Source organism: Mustela nivalis (assembly GCF_964662115.1).
Source record: "Mustela nivalis genome assembly, chromosome: 2".
In the NCBI taxonomy this organism is placed as follows: Eukaryota; Metazoa; Chordata; class Mammalia; order Carnivora; family Mustelidae; genus Mustela; species Mustela nivalis.
The window spans coordinates 74,148,942-74,167,675 of record NC_139021.1 but is presented as its reverse complement, the minus strand read 5'-3'; the positions used below and the strand labels follow the sequence as shown (position 1 = coordinate 74,167,675).

The following is an 18,734-nucleotide window of genomic DNA, read 5'->3' as shown; positions in this document are numbered from 1 at the left end:
CTTCAAACTTCTTACATAACCTCACAGGTAAAGGAAGTGTTCATACAATAAATACAGAATTTGGTAGTGTTGGACAGTAGATAGTCCATTTTGGGTTAGGACGAAGAATTTACTATCCTTTCTTCTTAGTTTCGGGCATGGCCATGGATTCCAGAACAATAGGAAAGTTCTTACTGAATATCCTGACACCTGCATTAAGACATGGGTCTTTTATACACATGGGAAATGAACATATGCAACAACTTTGCAACATTGTTAGGTTCCACTAAAATAAATCCCACAATGAGAAACTTTGTACTATTTTCATAGGTTTCAGTATATATGATGATAGCACAAACAAAAACTGGTCTCAAACTTAAGGGAAATTTTTTTCAAGAGAAATTTATAATACATTCAAACATATTAACCAGAAAAGACAACTTCAGAAATTAGAAAAACAAAAATGTCCTTACTAGAAGTATTAAACTGTTTTCTGACTCAGTAGAATGCTTGTGGATACTTCAATGTTCAAATGACTTTATTGTCTTGTACACCAATCATGACACCACCAAAAATATCATCTTGTGCAGTTTTAGGGCTGGCCTCAAAGGGTTCTAGGTCTTTATAGCAGTGGCTCTTAAACTTCAGCATGCCTGCATCGAGGTCCCCTGGTGGGCTTATTAAAACCCTAATTGCCAGATCCCAACCCCAGTTTCTGACCCATCAGCTACTTGTTGGGTGAGGTCCAAGAATTTGCCTTGCTAACAAGCATTCAGTGATGTCAATGTTGCTGGTCTGGGAATCAAACATTATTAAAGAACCACTGCCTAGGGCACCATCTTCTAGCTCAGGACAGCCCAGAGGGGCCCAATCTAACCTGTCCTCTCTTTATACAGCTTTATTATACCACAGGCATACTCATTTGTTTACATATTGTCTCTGGCAGTTTTCTTGGTACAGTTGTAGAGTTGTGTAGCTGGGACAAACTTTATACCCTACGAAACCCTTTTTCTGGTCCTTTTTGGAATATTCACTGTTGGTGAATTTGGTCCCCTAAAGGAAAAGTTTGCTCATCTCTGATCTAGAGCATCATCTTTTAGCCCATAGCAAACCCTACCACAAGGCCTTCTGGACTGGACAAAGGATGGTTACAGAGGATAACCATGCAAGGCTGCTGCCATGATTGGGGCTTATTTCATTAATTATGCGATTCAATTAAATTGTGTAATAGCCTTGACTTTGTATGGGTCATTTGCAGCTATACCTAAACTTTAAAACTATTTTCTGGAAACCTTAATTTATATTCAGGTCATTATTTCAATTCTTTTAATGAAAAAAATTTTAATGTCCCTATACACCTTGAAAGATAAAGAACTGTTGGAATTATCTGTTATCCAGTAACAAAGGGAAATTGGAAGGATGCAACATTTATTATAGTAGAGTTTACTTCTCATACAGAGATGTACATACAAGGAAAAAAACCTCATAAAGTCAAAATTATGCTTGAAAATCTAAGTCACCTTTAAAATACAGTATACAACATTTACAGACCATGTTGGAGGCAGACTCTCAATATGTCCAACACAGCCAATTTTTCCTTCAGCATTCAAACAGATGGCTCATTCTTTGGGTGAGCACCAGATGAAGTAGTTGGCTTGTATTTGAGGCCATCTTGTATAAAAAAAACACTTATCTTTAAACACTAGAATCACACTCTGCACAGTGAGAAGCTCACACTACATGGCACAAAGATTCTATGACCAATTGAGGAAGCCACAGATTAATGTCTCCCTTTTAACACTTAGTCTGGGGGATACTCAAGAGAAATGGTAGGCACAAGTGACTGCAGGACTTAAATTCTCAACCTTTCTCACTTTCTCTTTGGCCCAGCACTCCAGTTGGAGTCATAAAATTTGAATGTAACTCTGATGGGATTCCTCTATGTACATGAAGATACTGGTAATGAAATCAAGATCTTGAAATGGTGGTTCATATCCCACTCCTGGTACTAATTTCTGCTATTGCTTTGCTCAGAGTAAGAAAAATCCAGGTAAACTTAAAGAAGAAAGATTTGAAATTTTTCAGCATCCATAATGGTACTAGTACTTTGATACTATTATCTCTGTTTATGTCAGGGCTTTTTAGCTCCAAAAAATCCAAGCTGGAAGTTGACTAGGTCATCCGTCACCATCCCTCATCTCGGACCCCTGAAGAGTCAGGACCATGGCTGAGTTAACACCATGGTAAAATGCAAACACTTCTATTTCAATAGACAAAGCTGTCTTGGGCTATTTTCCTTTGACAAAGGCAACTTAAGAGACTGTCACTTTAAGGCTCCATCCATATTTAGTACAAATACCAAATACCCAAGCCCCTCCAAAGGATCCCAAAGATTATTTGAAGCCATTATTTATTCCTCATGGTAAGTTCACATGAGATTGTTTTCATTTTTAAAGATTCTACTTATTTGAGAAAGAGAGAGAGAGAGAGAGAGAGAGAGTGTGTGTGTGTGTGTGTGTAATCAGGGGAGGGAGCAGGAAAAGAGGGACAAGCAGACTCCTCAGTGAGCATGGAGCTGGACATGGGGCTGATCCCACAACCCTAAGATCATGACCTGAGCTGAAATCAATAGCTGGATGCCTAACCAACTAAGTCACCCAGGCGCCCCAACATGAGATTGTTTTTAGAAAGACAATACTGGTTAAAATTTTTTAAAGATTAAGTTCAAGTTTACCTTTGTTTCAAATAAAATTAAAATGCTAAGTTGAGCCTCACACAAGTCCTATGAAGATAGGTATTAATCTTACTTTGCATATGAGAAATTGAAGAGCACGATTAAGTCACACAGGTTTTGGGCTATAGCTGGACCCTAATCCTAGATCTTCTCAGATTCCCAGAAGCTGAATTAGTAGATTTCTTGATAAGTAAATCAATGGCTAACTTTGGTGTAATCATTACAGGAACATGAAAAGAATACGAAATAGTTACTATACAATTATTTTAATTGTTGAATGTGTAAGTCCAAAATAGAATAAGGTAAGACAGTCTGACTGGAGTAACAGCCTCAGGAAATACACATTTTACAGTTTCAGCAATTTGTATTACAGGGCTAGTGAAAACGAGGAACGCCATCAATCCCTATCTTACTAAAATAGAACACACACAAATTTAAAAAGATTCTTAGTTCTAGTAAACAACCTTTCCCTTAGCATATTATTCATCTAGGTAGAGCAAAAAGTCACATGAACAAACTGAATTTTACCATTTTTCCTCTTTTTGCATAAAAAGTCAGAAATATAGTTTAAGGAAGCTTGGGCTCATTAGAAAAATGGCTTAAATTTTTAAAAATTAATGTAAGAATTTCAGTATGTTTACTCAAAAATCATTATTTGTTTGATTCAGTTTAATGAAATTTATTTGTTTCTTACATTTAGTGGTTATGAGTGAAGATTGTTTAGACTGACCAATCCATTAGAACGTATGTCTAATCTTCCATTAGAATATAGGTCAATGAGTCAAGAAACATCTCCTCATGGGTGATTTAGGACTTCCATGATTTCCTAATGGTTACCATAATTATACTTTGAGATTTAATGAACACATGACATAAAAAAGTCTTCTGTCCCAGGGTGCCTGGGTGGCTCAGTTGTTAAATGTCTGCCTTCGCTCTGGTTATGATCTCAGGATCCTGGAATTGAGCCCTACCTTAGGCTCTCTGCACCTTGGGGAGACTACTTCTCCCTCTCCCACTTACCCTGCTGTGTTCCCTCTGTCTCTGTCAAATAAATAAAATCTTTTAAAAAATTTAAATTAGAACATCTGTCCCAATTTGCTGATTCATACTCAAATAAAATGTAAAATATCTGATCTAAATTTATGTAATTTATTAACCAGCAAAATTATGGTATTATTACTGGTATGCACTCAATTTACTTATTATCAGTGTTTCTCTACTTGCAATTTGGACAGAACAGTTCTCAATATTTGGGATTGTCTTGAGCAATAGGGGAGTTAAGCATCTCTGGCCCCAGAACCCAGTTCACTACATTATTGTAACCACAGCACTGTGTGGGCATGAGACATGAATGTGCTTCCAGATATTGTGAAAACACTACCACTCCTTTCACCCGTTTCAAGAACCACTGTGATGGGGGACAAGGTATATTCAGTGTAAGACTTAGCTGGAAAATTTTCTTAAAACCCTTAATTTGACTTGCTGACTTCTTCATTATTGAGCTGGGTTGTATTTTAGAGAAATACATCTATATGATATTATGAATAATGAACACTGTTTATTCTATCAGATAATTGTGTTCATTTAAGTCAAAGAAGGGTTCTGAGTCAGAACTCTGAACTCAGGAATTGTACTTCTCTCTTCCTATCATCGCTCCCAGCCACCCCCTAACCACCACACAGGACTTGGTCTGAAAGAAAATATAATGGAAAATCAAGTTATCTCTGTTTATAAACATCACATATCATCCAAGACTTTTCTTTAAAGTAATTCAGATTTAATAATATTACTGATTTTATAGAGCACATTTATACATTAGTTCCAGACTTACTTTTGGAAAATTGTTATGCCTATACATATCACAAAGATATACCGCAGAACCTTTGCACTATTATGTATATAAATTCCAAATCAGAAAGCCTTAACCTTAAGAATTAAGACTGCATGGAGACTTTTATTAAAATGCATGTGAATCTGAAATCTCAAAAGTGGGTACAGCATCAATCTGCTTTCATACTTTTTTCTTCAATAATTCATTTGCAAGAAAAGGGGGAGGGAGGCAAAATTTCATTTAAAAACTTTCAAGTCTTGAAATCAAAACCACTCCTTAGAGAGCACACAGCCACAGAATCTGTTTTCTATGAGCTTGTATTGAAAATAATCCAAAATATCCATTACATTTGTGTATTTGTTACAAATTGCAATGTACATTATGGATCCCTGCATCTACATATGCACATAAACTGGCTATATTTACAGTAATAATGAGATTGCCTCTATAGAGTAAATGATACAATAAATGTTGAACTATTTTAAATGGTTGCTATTTCTATTTTATGGTAAGTGATATGTCTTCATTGTTTTGAAAGTGTAGACAACTGAAATTAGATTGTCAATACCATTCCTCTACAGTAAGCACTAATGGGTATAGTCTACATGAACATATCCTGTGCATTCCTTTGAATCAGGTGAAGAAAAATAATAGCCATAACTTACTAATAAGTCATATAAAATAGCTGCCTTTCTACTGATGACATTCTTGCTTCTAGTGTTGGATTAATATTTTTAATTTGGAGAATTTATAAATATACAGGAAATGTGTGACACCCATTAACCAAGACTCACAGACTAACATAATTCCATGTTGATGTAATAATAGAAGCTGTAATTTATAACAGATACCAAATACAATGCAAGCTTACTACAACTATCAGAGGCTTCCTCATCCTAAAACATTTATGCTTTTGAATAGTTGCTAGCTCTAAAATTTTTATATCCACTTTAAGTATTCATTTGCTTAAATTTAAGCTTTCTGCCCAGCAGTGCCTTGAGAAATTTTTAAACTCTGACTTGACTTTTTAGTATCTTTTTATTTTGATCACGGCCTAGATGGTGGATATCTAGAGAATCCAAACATTTTGGGGTGTATGTGTTGAAATATTTCAGAACATGTGATACTGGGGGCTAAAATAAAGGAAAATTTCAAGGTTAGAAACTCCATAGCTACGAAGAATACCAAATAGGCAGCACCATACCAGAAACTATGTAGGGAAGACAGAGTATCTGGACATCCAAAATAGGAAACACACCGGACACAAGTACAAGGGCAAAACGAGCACACGAAAAACCATACAAAGCTGATAACTAATAAAATAGCAAAGATATTTAGCCAACAATTTAAAAAATTGTGTTTAAGCTTGCTCTCTCAATTTGTTTCTGAAACCAGCTGATTGGAGAAAAGAAGCTTTACTAGACTAAGCAAAAGCTTAGCTCTCCTAAGATCTTTAGATCTTAAAAGTGTATCAACGAAGTCATGATTCTCAATCTTGACTGTATATTAGAATTACCACAAAGCTGTTTAAACAAAGAAACAACCACCACTCCCCAACCCTCACCAGTCACCACCTACGCCTCTTGCCCTATCCCTAGAGACTCTGGCTCAAGTGTTTGAAATGGGGACATGAACAATGCTATTTATTAAGAGTGTGCCGGTGACCCTAACATACAGACAGGGTTGAGACCCTCTGAATTAAAATGCAAAAGTCAAATGAAAGGGTCAGAGAAAGTGGATGGTAATCTAGGAATCTGATGATGCCTCATGGAAAGAAACTCATCCATGTTAATATAAAAAATACAAGTGACTATTATCAAGACTGAGCACATGCTTATCCTGATTTAATCTTTTTTTTTTTAGATTTTTTTTTTAAAGATTGTATTTATTTATTTGAGAGAGAATGAGTGAGAGAGAGCATGAGAGGAGAAGGTCAGAGGGAGAAGCAGACTCCCCAAGGAGCTGGGAGACTGATGCAGGACTCGATCCTGGAAGTCCAGGATCGTGACCTGAGCCGAAGGCAGTTGCTCAACCAACTGAGCCACCCAGGCACCCCTTATCCTGATTTAATCTTAAATAGACTTAAGACAAAACCATTCCCCTTGCCTTTTTAATCCACTAGGGATGTAAGAATAGTAATATAAGTAATGTCTGAATGGGTCAGTCCACTAAGTCCTCATTCAGCTGTACAGAAGGACCCAGAGGAGTTCATCTATCAAAGGCCAGTCCTTCTACCCATACTCTGGATTTACTTGCTTCTGAACCTCATTTTATATTGCTCTCTTTTCTGTATCTCATCTCTCTCGAATCCATCCCGTTAGTATTTCAACATTTCAGTCTCTCCCATCTTAAAGCACACATGCCTAGATCCCTAACATCCTTGCCCACAATCCCATCAGTGCAGCCCACAAGGGCAGCGGCTGACAATCCTGGGCATCTCCTCTCACAACGAACCACCAAGTTCTTCTACGATACTACCTAGAAAGGTCTCAAATAGGTCTCCTCTCTCCATGCCCACGGCTACTTCCCCAAGGCCAAGCAACCACTGCCAGTCTATTTCAAGTATAGAAATACCCTTGTAATAAAGTATCCTCAGATCCACTCTTCTCCCCTTTTCACATTACAGCCTAAACAAGCTCATTTTGGCAAACTACCAAACCCGAACTTCAATTTCTTCATATGTAAAGTCCTTTTTTTCGGACTTTACAGGATTGTTGCGAAGATCAAATGAATACTAGCGATCAAATGAATGGTTAGTGACTGCAAAGCAGAAAAGGTCACTGTTTATTAGTGTACAAATACTTAAGAGCAACTGAACTACTTACATTAGGAGACAAAATGTAATATCCAGGGACTAAATCAAAAGGCCTATAATCTTGTTTAATCTGGCTTCCCCCAACATTCCAGTCTCAGTTTAGCCTCCATACACCAGCCTCATAAAGCTGTTCCCTTTGTCTGGAATGTTCTCCTTGCCCCACTCGGCCAACTAATTCCACTCACCGTTCAAGTTCTGGTTTAAATCTTAATTTCTCCAAGAAACCTACCCTGACCCCCCCCCCCTTTCCCCACCAATATCAGGTCCCCCAAACCTTCTGTACTATTTCCTGGTACATCACATTTGTTGTTATCCATTCCACGATCTTCCTTCCCAGTGGACAGTGAGCCTCATGAAGGATTATGTCCATAATCCCTCCAATAAGCACCAGGACTGGGAGAATATAGGTTTTCAAGTATTTAGTAACTGATTTTAATGATGTAACTGAAAAATACCCGTAAGCACTACACTTTAATAGAAGCCTGTGGCTCTCTTCAGCATGAGTTGGTAATTGCTGGCATTACTCTATCCCTTTGTCTCCTTTGAGCTTCACCAACCAGAAATAAATACCATAAAGAGTAAGGGAAGTACCTTCATTATTTATTTCCAATATAACTTCTTGAATATAAAAGTTGTATGTCTAACATAACTTCTGTGGAGGAAAGAGAACATCTGCTTGGCTTGTTGCTATTTCAACACCAGGAAATCATATACTGAAGAAAAAGCACTGATCGGCTTTCCCATCCTGGGAAATTACTAATCACTTGGTGATCAGGATCTTAATTTGGAATGTATTTTAACTTGTTACCTTACTTGCTATACTTGCTACTTATTTAGTCACAGAGTGAGAAGATTCTCATAAATTGTCATCTCTAAGAATTTTACTACATTCTGATTCCACAAGAAGTTTACAAGACTAGTAGTCCTTATATCCAGCCCTATAAATATCTTCACCCAGAAGTGTCTTTATACATTATCATCCATAAGCTAGTTTTCTACTGAATTTAATATTAAATTGTTCTTATCTCAATGGACTGGAAACACTTGGTTTTGTTCCCACTAGTTACATCTTGCTTTAATGCTATGTCACATGGATTATCTCCTAAAACTGAATCCTGATTTCTGGGTCAACATTTTCAGTCTGCCTTAGGGTTTTCATCTACATTTGCTATAACCATTTTTTTATTCATTGGTAAGGTTGGTATATCTGCTTTTCCATGCATTTCCTCCCCTTTTCTATCTTCTTTCATTTCCTACTACCATTGTTTAATTCATTCAGCAGTACTTACTAACCTATCGGTCTTCTAATTCATTTATCTTAACCTAAAATTTCCTTTTTTTCTCCCAATCACAAAATCACTTTTTCTTCTGGAAGTGTATATTATATTGCCCAAATTTTTTTAATGATTTTATTCATTTATTTGGCAGACAGAAATTACATGTAGGCAGAGAGACAGGCAGAGAGAGAGAGAGAGAGGAGGAAGCAGGCTCCTGCTGAGCAGAAAGCCCAACACGGGGCTCGATCCCAGGACCCTGAGACCATGACCCGAGCCGAAGGCAGAGGCTTTAACGCACTGAGCCACCCAGGTGCCCTATATTGCCCAATTTTTGCCCCCACTGCAATATTTGTTAGCACAGACTACACACTATTCTTAATGCATCTTAACAAATTATCTTCCTACCTGAAATATGTAAACATGAAAAAATGGGTACCTTTACAACTTATATTTTCACATGAAACTTATCAGAAGAGAATAGGTTAGACAAGGGTTTCTGAGCCAGTCAGGGCTGCAAAGCACCTCGGCCAACAGGCTGGTCCTGAGAACAGCAGTAATGAGAGGCTTGGTCAGGCTTCACTTTGGGCTCGGTTAAGTAAGAAGCAGTACAGAAGAGGAAGTGTGAGTTTTGAAAGCAATTTCTGCTGTCATAATCCACAAAATGAACACATTTGGGAATGAAGAGACAAATGATACGAGTGGTCAAATGTACAGCAGACGTCTTAAGTGCTGAAAGAATTTAAAGAACTGGGAGACAGATTGGCAAGGGCCAAAATGGACAGCCAAAGAGGGCTCCATGGAATGGCCGGTTCTGGAAACTAGAATCTGGTAATTTAGGATAAGGAAAACATATGATGCATTGACTGAAGACTAAAAATGTCAACTGAACTACAAGTAAGTGTCAGGTAAATCAGAAGAATAGGACAGGTTACAGCAGTCTTGAAACCAGCATAATTTGGATCTGACACAATAAAAATCCCTAAAGATGTACAACCAAAAGAGCAGAAATGAAAAATATCTAACAATTATTTGGGCAACTATTTGGTCGCTAAGAAGGAAAATCCCAACCCCAATATTCAGTAGCTGTGTTTGACTCCAGTTACTTTATTTCCAGTAAAATAAGTATGAAAACCCTTCCTCATGGAAGCACTGTGATGATGAAAGAAGGTAACACAAGGACCCAATACAGAGCCTGAAACACAGCATGTGCTCAAGTAATGATAAATGTTACTAACAAGCAGTGAGCAGCAATCCAGATATGCAATAATTAAAATCCAGACAAGATCTGAACCAAAGTACTAAATACCCATGCCTTCAACATAGAAATACTATTATAATTGTCCCACCACCATAACTCATTTGTAAACACTCCCCAAATGCTCAGCTCTGTAGTGTAACAAATACTAAAACATAAGAAACACTCTGTAGTGTTATGCTCTGGAGTGTGGCAAACACTATTTTGCCCTGTATTATGCTCTGTAGTGTGGCAAACAGTAAAACATAAGAAACACTCCCTCCCCTTAAGGATCTTGATTCCAGTAAGAATATACTCAGAAAAAGTAATGGATCATAAATGAGAGGTCCGAAACGAAAAAGTTAAGACAGCAGTTAAGAGGAAGAAGGAATCATGGGGTGAAAATTGTTCACAGGATTTGTTTAAGAAGCAACGAGAAATGCTGTTGCAATGTGTGTGCTGCGAAGATTTTTTAGTAAAGAAATGGGCAGAGGCACCTGGGTGGCTCAGTGGGTTAAGCCTCTGCTTTTGGCTCAGGTCATGATCTCAGGGTCCTGGGATCGAGCTCCGCATGGGGCTCTGTGCTTGGCAAGGGCGTGCTTCCCCCTCTCTCTCTGCCTGCCTCTCTGCCTACTCATGCTCTCTGTCAAATAAATAAATAAAATCTTAAAAAAAAAAAGAAATGGGCAAATCTGTTTAGTATGAGGACTTCTATAAATCAGGTAAAAAAAACCTCAAATGCCTTCTCCACTCTGCCAAAAAAAAAAGAAAAGAAAAGTTCAAAGGGGGGGAAAACAGCTCTTAAATATATAAAAGAGCTAACTCTCATTCAGAGGACATCTTTTTTTTTTTTTTTTTAAAGATCATTAAGGGCTAAATATGGGATAATACAGTTGGAGGGGCTGAATGGAAACAGGAACTCACATCATTCTGGTGAGAGAAGAAACCAGATATACTCTCTAAGGAGGCAGAATCTATCAAAATTAAAAGCTCTCACAGGCTCTGGTGTACCAATTCTACATCTAGAAATCTACTCTACAGACATACTAACAGCACTATTTGTAATAGCAAATGACTACAGTCAAAACACTGGCTAAATAAATGGTGGAACATTAATATAATACTGTGAAGCTGAGTGGGGTGAAGCTGCTCTGTACAAGAATATAGAATAATTTCTAAGATACACTTTAAGCGAGAAAATTAAGGTGCCAGGCATTTTATTCCCACATATATGGGGAGAAAATTTGAAAAAGGTGGTAAATTTATAGAATATTCTTGATGGGCACACAAAATTAGGAATAATGGCTATCCCTGGTTAGGAAAACCAGGTTTGGTAGTTCAAAGATAAAATCACTTTTCACTGTATACTTATTTTGAACATTTAAAAAATTTAAAGTGTAGGGGTACTTGGCTGGCTCAGTCAGTAGAATCTGTGACTCTTGATCTCAAGAGTTGTGAGTTTAAGCCCCCTGCTGGGTGTAGAGCTTACTTTAAAAAAAAAAAAAAAAAAAGGAAAAGAAAATTTAAATGTACACTTTTTACCAACCGAAACAAATGAGAATAAATCAAAATGTTTAGTTACTGATATTGTTTATGTTGTAGGATAACAGAGGACTTGTTTTCTTTATTCATCTCTATAATATACTGAGCTTATTTTCATAATAAGGTATTTTTTTAAAGGATCTTATTTATTTGACAGAGGAAGAGAGAATACAAGCAAGGGCGGTGGCAGCAGTAGAGGGAGAAGCAGGCTCCCTGCCGAGCAAGGAGCCCGGTGCAGGACTTGATTCCAGGACCCTGGGATCATAACCTGAGCCAAAGGCAGAGGCTTAACTCACTGAGCCACCAGGTGCCCCATAATGAAGACTTTTAAAGGAGAAATAGTACAGAGGAGGAAATTCCAAATCAGAAGAGTATGAGCAAAGATTTAGAGTGTAGGATGAATACAAAATACTTCAGTTATAAAAAATGGACAAGACTAAATAAAGCAGACATTTCCTAACAGATAAACAACCATGCCTCCCATAGAGAAAGTCTGTAATTATACTATAGAATGTATGAAGGACTTCATTGGTAGCTAAACTCTCATGACATTTTTGGTGCTAGACAAAGCAGTCAAACTAGCCAGAGTCCATCACAGCAGAAAATGACAAAAATACTGTTAAGGGGCGCCTGGGTGGCTCAGTGGATTAAGCCGCTACCTTCGGCTCAGGTCATGATCTCAGTGTCCTGGGATCGAGCCCCGCATCGGGCTCTTTGCTCAGCGGGAGCCTGCTTCTCTCTCTCTCTCTGCCTGACTCTCCGCCTACTTGTGATTTCTCTCTCTGTCAAATAAATAAAATCTTTAAAAAAAAAAAATACTGTTAAGATTAATCTGATAGTTAAAAAAAAAAAAAAAAAGATTAATCTGATAGATTAGAATGTAGCCACCCTGGAAGTTAAAGTAGCCAATTTCTGGCTCAGAGGTGTTGTCTGTGGCACAGGTAGTATTTTAAGAGTCTGGAACAGCCACAACGTCCAGAAGCTCCACCTTGTTAAAAGTCCACAATACAAGCGGCAAACATGGGTTTCCCTCTTTAGACAGGCCAGCAGCACTATGTGTTTTCCTTTGTTGTGGTATAACCAGACTCACTTCTCTCATATACCAGACTTTTTTGGTGCCCAGACAGAGTTTCTGATTGCTATGAGACCCCTGAGTTAAGTCACTTGACAAGATTCAGGTGTGAGGGTCTGGATAGGAATGGTGGTAGTAGAACCAGAAAGGTACAGCAGCAGGACCTAAGACGCAGGCCTCTTTGGAGACTTGGGAGCCAGACTGCCTAGGTTGGAATGCTGGCTTCACCATTTATTAGAGCTCTGTCACCTGGGACTAATGAGCTACTTACTATTTCTCTGCCTCATTTTCCCCATCTGTAAAATACAGACACAAAAGTACCTACCTATGGTTGTTAAGGGTTAAAGGACTAAATATTTGTAAAGGACTTAGCATGGTGCTGACAGATTTAGTTTTCAAGTCCACTGCATGCTGACCATGAGCTTGGTTCTAAGAGAAAAACTCACGGATTTTGTATCTGATAGGTATGGTGAAGGGAAGGGGAGCTATCAAAGATGACAGTACGTGGAGATTTAGAAATTACTGACACAAGGGTAACTGAAATCCTGGCAACAGATGAATTTGTCAAGGGACATTCAGATAAAAATCAAATACCTGTGAACTAACCCTCAAAAAAATACCCTCAACTGCATAGAGAAAGTTGAGGAGCCAGATAACGTGTGTTTACAAAGGTATAGTGTCTCACTTGGAATCGAGCACAAGAAGAGAATCGTGTCAAACTTCCAGTAAGAGTAATTCCACCTTAAACTTAGAAGATTTTAGTTTCAAGTTACTTGTGATGATCTCAGCAGACTCAAATAATGATCCCATAAAGTAGAAGAATTATCTCCATTCCATTAATGAAGAAAAACCTCAGAGACTACATTATTACCTAAAATTATATAGCTAGTAAGTTATAAAACAGGATATTGAAACAATAAATAAATAAATTTCTCCTATGACAATTCTATAAGAATCACGATATAAGCGAACTTTAACTTCATTCAACAGAGCAAGTATTATGCTCCTCTCCCACTTTTCTGAAAAATAAAAATCAAATGACAAAGCAAATGAAGAAACTTGCTAAAGTCAGAATAAGTCAGAAACAATAAGTCAGAAACAAACATGCCAGAAAAAATTAAAACAATACAACCTGACATTTTCCCTAGTCACCCAACAAGTTAACAAGTACCTGTCATTTATTTTTACTGATCCAAGAAAAATTCTTTGTTCATCCTCCTAAAAAAATATTTGTTCAGTTACTGCTAGCCAGTTAACAGCTACAGACTCTCTCGGTTCTCAGAGAGCTAAGCCAGGAGGGAACACTGGTAAATCTAATTTCAATCTAATACGATATATGCTACAATGAGTATATGTACAGGAGAAGCTGATCCAAACCCAGGGAGAGGCAGGTGTGGTGCGGGAAGGAAATAAAGGGAAGATGCATGGGAATGAGCTGGGTAACGCACCTGCAGGGAGCCAGAAGGTGCCAGGCACTGTGGATACAAACAGGCTCAGGAGTAATCAATAATGCTTATACCACAAAAATGCAATATCCATTCAATTTTAATTATGTTACCTTTTATTATTTTACAATATATTTCAAAAAATGCTGTTACAGTTGCCTTAACTGCTCTATAAGACCTGGAATAAAAGAACACTTAGAATTAGAACACACAGACATCAAGCTGTAATACCTACTTGTACTGAACCATTACTACCAAAGAGATGTCGTTTTTTAAATAGGCAGATGTGTGGCAATGCAAAATAAAATACAAACTTGTTAAACAGTAAACTTTGTTTTAATGGCTATTGAAAGGAGGTGGGTTTGTTTTCATTTTCAACACATCTGATTCTGGCAGCAAGTTGTATTATGCATTTAAAGCAATACACGCCTTGAAAGCTTTTACTTTCAGTTGTGCATGTCATCTGAATCAGAGCCCAGACACATGAAAACTATCATTCCCAATCCCCTCACTACCCCTCCCTCCAGACGGTCGTGAACTCAAGATTCTGGTTGGTGAAGTATTTTACAATAATTTTTTTTTTCCAGTGACACTGGATGCTTTTAATTCTCTCTAAAAGAGAAGCGATGAAAATGCAAGGAAACCCTCCAGGGTCCAATATTCACTTCACATTCTCCACAAGCAATAAAATAGCAGCTCTAAATGTTGATGAAAAAGAATGTCAAATTCTCCATATTAGTTTCTTAATCAGATTAGCACTAAAATTTATCTGGATTTAGTTGGATTTCAAAAATGTAAATTTTAGTTGCCAAATATTTCAGAAATTTAATAAAGCATTACATATATGTAATTAGCTCTTCTCTACCAAAAAAATATATATGTATGTATATTTATATTTATTTATCTTACCTTCACTGAAGTTCTTTTTTTCTGGCTGGACATGAGAACAAGATTAAGTGGACCAATGCTGGCTTTATTTCTTTATAAGCAATAATTTGAGTCTTTTTTTTTTCATTCAGTACGACTGCATGTTCATAATAAATTCACAAAAGGCAATACAAGGAAACGCCTATCGAATAGGCAGATGCCAAGCAATTCATGTTTTAAGGTTAGACTCTACCAAATGGCACTATGGCATTATAGGCATTCAATTTTTGTTTTCTTTTTTCAAGTTTGTCAGTTCTTTACTATTTTTTGACCTAGCGAGGGACAGTATATGACCACAAAGTAAGGCCTAGAGACCACCTAAGCTGCTTCCAGTACTATGCTGGACGGAACTCTTAAAAGCTGATATAAACCAAACTGAACAATAGTCAACTGGAACCACAGCTGATCACATTCAAATAGTTTCCAACAGTACTTTGCTAATAAACACATTTCCTTCTTCTTGGCTGATTTTGTGTTGATCCTATTAAAATTACAAGTAAGACTGCAAAGTTTTTGTAGACTTGTGGTTTTAGGGGACTGCTATGTTCATATGGATATATTTTAATTCACAAAATGTCTCTATAGTAATGTTCTTCCTATAAACATGGTTGGCAAAATAAAAAAGGCACAAAATGGGGATAATGAGAAAGGTTTTCAATTTCAGTGAAGAATACCAAAGCAAGTATCTTTCATGAAGAAAAGCAGAGAAAAATGTTCAGTAATTCATGCACAACTTGAGCTTAAAAAAAAAAAAAAGTAAGCTTCTCTTCAGATAGGTCCTGAGGCTTGAGGAGAAAATGAGTTTTCCTAATCATGTGCTTCACGTAAAATAAAATGTAAAGCTGCACATATATATGTTTGGTTTAACAGTGGACCCATTTTTTTTAAAAAAGTGAGGCAAATAAAGGAAAACAAAACCAAAATACTTTCATCAACAAAGATATCCACCTGTAGCCTCTGTCCTTTTTACCACTGAGTGGGGCAAAATGTCCAATAAAATGTAAAATGCAGCATACGCAATCATGTAATCTAAAAACTTTTCATGATAACTTATTGCAAATTGCACTTGACAGTTCACCACAACAATGGAAAACTGGCCCCTTGTTGGTTCATACAGTCCTTGAGACCCAAAGTGAAGTCACCAGTAAAATGATCTGGATAAAAAGTTTGCAGCTGTGCTGAGCCAGCTGGCTCCACCCTCTGGGTGTGAACCGACCCGGGACACTGCTTTGTCTTGTTCCTTTGTGGGACTCTCATCCTCAGGCAGGTAGTCGGGCAGTTCTGTGTTCTGTTCGACTTCCACAGGCGTATCTTGGAATGGGACCAGCATCTGATACAGAGACATGTTAAGAGTTACTACAAAATCATCCTAACTGACAAAGATATATACTTTTTTTTTGTTTTTTTTTTTTTTTAAGATTTTATTTATTTATTTGACAGACAGAGATCACAAGTAGGCGGAGAGGCAGGAAGAGAGAGGGAAGAGGAGCCAGTTTCCCCGATGAGCAGAGAGCCCGATGCGGGGCTCGATCCCAGGACCCTGGGATCATGACCTGAGCCAAAGGCAGAGGCTTTAACCCACTGAGCCACCCAGGAGCCCCAGATATATACGTCTTAAGTTAAAGTTCAACTTTACTCCTCATTGTAATCACCGTGTTTTTTCTCAGGGGTTATATTCCTTTAAAAATCTTCCTCTTCACCCGAATGTTTATAGCAGCAATGTCCACAATAGCCAAACTATGGAAAGAACCTAGATGTCCATCAATAAATGAATGGATAAAGAAGATGTGGTATATATACACAATGGAATACTATGCAGCCATCAAAAGAAATGAAATCTTGGCATTTGCGACAACGTGGATGGAACTAGAGCGTATCATGCTTAGCAAAATAAGTCAAGCGGAGAAAGACAACTATCATATGATCTCCCTGATATGAGGAAGTGGTGATGCAACATGGGGGCTTAAGTGGGTAGGAGAAGAATAAATGAAACAAGATGGGATTGGGAGGGAGACAAACCATAAGTGACTCTTAATCTCACAAAACAAGCTGAGGGTTGCTGGAGGGAGGGGGGTTGGGAGAAGGGGGGTGGGGTTATGGACATTGGGGAGGGTATGTGCTTTGGTGAGTGCTGTGAAGTGTGTAAACCTGGCGATTCACAGACCTGTACCCCTGGGGATAAAAATATATGTTTATAAAAAATAAAAAATGAAAAATGAAAAAAAAAAATCTTCCTCTTACATAAAGGTAGGCCCAAATGCTGAGCACAGAAAGGCAGAAATATACATGAAAATTAAGATGCTTTTCTCCTGAGGCTCCAGGAATAAACATGCAATTCTTGTCTATTTAAAGAAAACAAAAGCAAGTTATCTGGCTACCTAGGGCCCCTGAAGGGCCACTAAATCTCCTTTCCATGGGAAGATAAATACCCTAAAGAACTGCAGATTTGTTTTCCCTAGTGGAAAACTAGCAAGAGGCTAAGATTTTCACTATATTTACCTATCCATGGTGAGAACAGACCCTTATTTTTTACATTAGCAAAACTAAGGTTAGAAAGACAGTATTTAAAAACCAATGTAAGAAAAACAAACAAAAACTAAAACTATAAAAACAATGTAAGGGGTATGGGGGTGGTTCAGTGGGTTAAGCCTCTGCCTTCCAGTGCTCAGGTGCTCAGGCCATGATTGCAGAGCCCCGCATCAGGTACTCTGCTCAGCGGGGAGCCTGCTTCCCCCTCTCTCTGCCTGCCTCTCTGCCTACTTGTGATCTCTGTCAAATAAATAAATAAAATCTTTTAAAAAATACTAATAAAAATAAAAAATAAAAACCAATGTAAGGAAACTAGATAACCTTTACTTCCATATAAAATTAGGAAGATGTCTCCACTGAGATAAAGACACTCTGAAACCCACAAAATATAAGAACAGACTTTGAAATCCACAAGACTTCTATTTCTAAAAGGGTTAACTATTAGCCAAAAAACATTAAGATAATCTGACCCAATCATACTCCTGTTTATTTGGCAACTACAGCCTGAAAATACTAACAATCTGCTAGCCATAAAGAATAATTAGGAGTCAATTAGGTACAAAGAAAACTGAAAGCATTTACCTCTTCGCCACTTTCACTTTTCACAACTTGCTGAGCCTTCATAACCTTGGTTGATGCTATCGCTGATGCCAAAGCCTAGGCCAGGATTAAAAGGAACAATTTTGAACAAGGATTTGTTTACTTAAAACCTCAAGCATATTCAGCCATTTAAAATACTAACCTCTGCTTTCAAATCTGAACGGATCCGCACCACACATCTTTGAACAGCCATTTGAAAAGTAAAGCTAATAACACCTTTAATTTTTAACAAAGCCTCTTCACAGAGATTTCTCCGAGACTGAAAAGGTAAAAAACAAAAACAAATTATTATTAAAATTGGCAAAATATTTTAAAAATTTGGCAAAATAAAAAAACAAATCAACTCAAACCACACAGAAGTCATCATGGGGGTGCCGCAGAGGAGTGGGGACGGGTAGCAAAAATCCCTATTTCAGTTCTACGGACTCATTCTTGAGGGCATACTGGTGGGGTGTTCAGTCAAGTTTATTAAATTTTATAAGATCAACAGACTAATAATTCCCGCTAGATTTTTTTTTCAAACTTCATTACCAATACTTAGTTTTAATAATTTTTATCAGAAATAAGTTAGCCAGGGGCGTCTGGGTGGCTCAGTGGGTTAACCCTCTGCCTTCAGCTCAGGTCATGATCTCAGGGTCCTGGGATCAAGCCCCACATCAGGCTCTCTGCTCAGCGGGAGGCCTGCTCCCGCCACCCCCCCCACCTCTCTGTCTACTTGTGATCTCTCTCTCCGTCAAATTTAAAAAAAA

The 18,734-nt window shown here is 37.7% G+C and overlaps 1 protein-coding gene across 2 annotated transcripts in view; it reads right to left on the bottom strand.

Moving 5' to 3' along the window:
• Positions 1-14,027: 14,027 nt before the first annotated feature.
• ARMC1 (armadillo repeat containing 1) overlaps positions 14,028-18,734 on the bottom strand; it is a 35,384-nt gene continuing 30,677 nt past the window's right edge. For both annotated transcript variants that reach the window (XM_082719154.1, XM_082719153.1), the window contains exons 5-7: positions 18,128-18,244; positions 17,968-18,042; positions 14,028-16,186 (exon numbers count right to left, since the gene is read on the bottom strand). In XM_082719154.1, the coding sequence (XP_082575280.1) occupies positions 15,995-16,186; positions 17,968-18,042; positions 18,128-18,244 (384 nt within the window). In that variant the 3' untranslated portion in view covers positions 14,028-15,994. The remainder of the gene's footprint in view (positions 16,187-17,967; positions 18,043-18,127; positions 18,245-18,734) is intronic.